This window comes from Pteropus vampyrus, unplaced genomic scaffold (genome assembly GCF_000151845.1).
Source record: "Pteropus vampyrus isolate Shadow unplaced genomic scaffold, Pvam_2.0 Scaffold743, whole genome shotgun sequence".
In the NCBI taxonomy this organism is placed as follows: Eukaryota; Metazoa; Chordata; class Mammalia; order Chiroptera; family Pteropodidae; genus Pteropus; species Pteropus vampyrus.
The window spans coordinates 27,702-29,980 of record NW_011889524.1 but is presented as its reverse complement, the minus strand read 5'-3'; the positions used below and the strand labels follow the sequence as shown (position 1 = coordinate 29,980).

The following is a 2,279-nucleotide window of genomic DNA, read 5'->3' as shown; positions in this document are numbered from 1 at the left end:
TGTCATAATAACAGGAATAAAATATACGATGTAAGATTTCCATACAGTGTGATTTACTCTTGAAAAGCATCCATTACGCCCTAGCCACAGCCCCTTAAGAATTCAAACTAAATAGAGAGGCAGAATCATGAGTTTCTTTGACCATATGCTTCCTACCATCTTCTAGGCAAATATTTTGTTATAAGCTTGATTCGTACAGAGAATTTAATGAATGAGATCTCTTACAAATAAAATGATAGATTCTGATCTCCTTGTTATCTAACAATCTGCATTTCATTTATAGAAGAAGAATAGGATATATTGTCAACATCTTTCGTAATAGTGTTATTACCCAACATATCTGGTGCAAGTTCTTTATTGCATATTTAAAGCCCATGGATTATGGATTACTCTACTTTTATATATATACCACAGGGAAGGCTATGAAACACTATGGGCCAAAATGGAGATGGGACACTAGAAATCATCAAGGGAATTATTAGATACTAAAAACTATCTCATAAAGTTAATAGACCATCTTCCTAAAATCATAACATCAGACAAAGTTGATCCACATGAGGAGATAATATGATTCCCCAACCAGGAAAATACATACGATTTAGTTATTTTTACACACAGCTGTCCTGCTTGATCAGATAATTTTTATATACATAGACTCCTCATGATTATATTAGAACTCTGAAGCATCAATTTCTGCAGCCTTAGCAAGCTAAGCAACATGAAAAGAGTTATATGTTCAAAGTATTCTGGAGTTACAAAAATAAGACATATACATCAAATATTGATATGGGCTATCTTTGTGTGAGAAGTAAACCAATTTTTATTTCTTATTTCTTATTTTATTTTCTCTATTATGTAATGGGCACCATTAATACTGAAAAATATTACATTATTTAAAAGGGAAACATGAGCAAGTTTTCCATTAACTAAAATCAATTTTTCAGTATTTACTATTGCAAACTTATACCATAGAATGTAAATATATAATCTGAACAAAGAACTTTTACACACAATAACTGAAAATATATTTTCCTAAGAAGTTACAAAAATATTAAAAATATATTTTTTAAAAGTACATATATTAAATTCAGAAATTAGGAAAATCTTGAAAATATATTTTGATCATTAAAAGTATTCACATAATAAATGTATATCATCATGCCCAAGTTGTTAAACCTTAGGTGAAATTTACGCAGTTAAATAATCACTCATGGCATTCCTGGAAGTGACAATTCTTCAATGAAAATAGGTAATACATTTCTCTGCTGCCTCATTTTCTTTTCCTGGTCCAGAGCTTTTTCACGGCACTTTTCACGTCTCCATTTCTCAGAGTATAGATTAAAGGGATCAACATAGGTGTGATAAAGGTATAAAATGCAGTCAAGTATTTATCAATAGTAAGGTATAAGTAGGCCTTACATACATAAAAATACAAGAGACAAAGTAAAGGACCACCACGGTGATGTGAGAGACTACAGGTGGATAACGCTTTGCGCCTCTCTTCCTGACTGAGGTTCTTCAGGGAGTGCAGAATGACCCCATAGGAGATAATTAACAGCACAAAGATGACACACAGATGGCCCTGTCATTGGCAACCACGATGAGGCCAATAATGTAGGTGCCAGTACAGGCTAGTTTCAATAAGAGGTACATGTCACAGTTGATATCTAAAATAGACAGACAGATCTAAATAATTAACAATCGAAAGACAAACAAACCAATAGCAAAGTGAATAAATCACATAAACAAGCAAATGAAAAATGAATAGATATAAATGGCCACTAACCATATGATAAAACGAAGAAACTACCCATAAATAGAAATTGAAATAATGGTTTGCTTACTATGCTATTATCTTGGATTTCTGAAAGTACTAAGTAAAGTTCTACAGATGCTAATTATCCTCTAATTCCTAATAGATTAGCAAACAATGCTTAAAGAACATAGTAATTGAACCTATCATGAGATTTAGATGTCCGCCTATTAAAATATCCCTAAATAGATATGTTTGAAATTAATTTCCAAGAATATTGATGTTAGAAAAGGTAAATTGATTCTGGACCTTTGTAATATGAAAATATCCAAGAGTATTACAGAACTGAATTAATTCCTATATATTTTAGTAATCACAAAGGATACGGTTATTTATGAGAATTGCTTCAGAGAACTTTGAAAAGTCTGTGAATTTTCACACCACCCATGTACTCTTGCAAAATGTAAAGCCTATTTCCAAATCTGATGCATCAATGCACTTCCTGAGTTGCCTGCACAACGACAGA

At 31.8% G+C, this 2,279-nt stretch overlaps 1 protein-coding gene across 1 annotated transcript in view; it reads right to left on the bottom strand.

Annotated features, from left to right (window-relative positions):
- Nucleotides 1–1,270: 1,270 nt before the first annotated feature.
- LOC105309453 (olfactory receptor 4A15-like) overlaps nucleotides 1,271–2,279 on the bottom strand; it is a 14,550-nt gene continuing 13,541 nt past the window's right edge. The window contains 3 exon segments of the mRNA XM_023526214.1: nucleotides 1,271–1,398; nucleotides 1,401–1,470; nucleotides 1,472–1,582. Coding sequence (XP_023381982.1) covers nucleotides 1,271–1,398; nucleotides 1,401–1,470; nucleotides 1,472–1,582 — 309 coding nt within the window.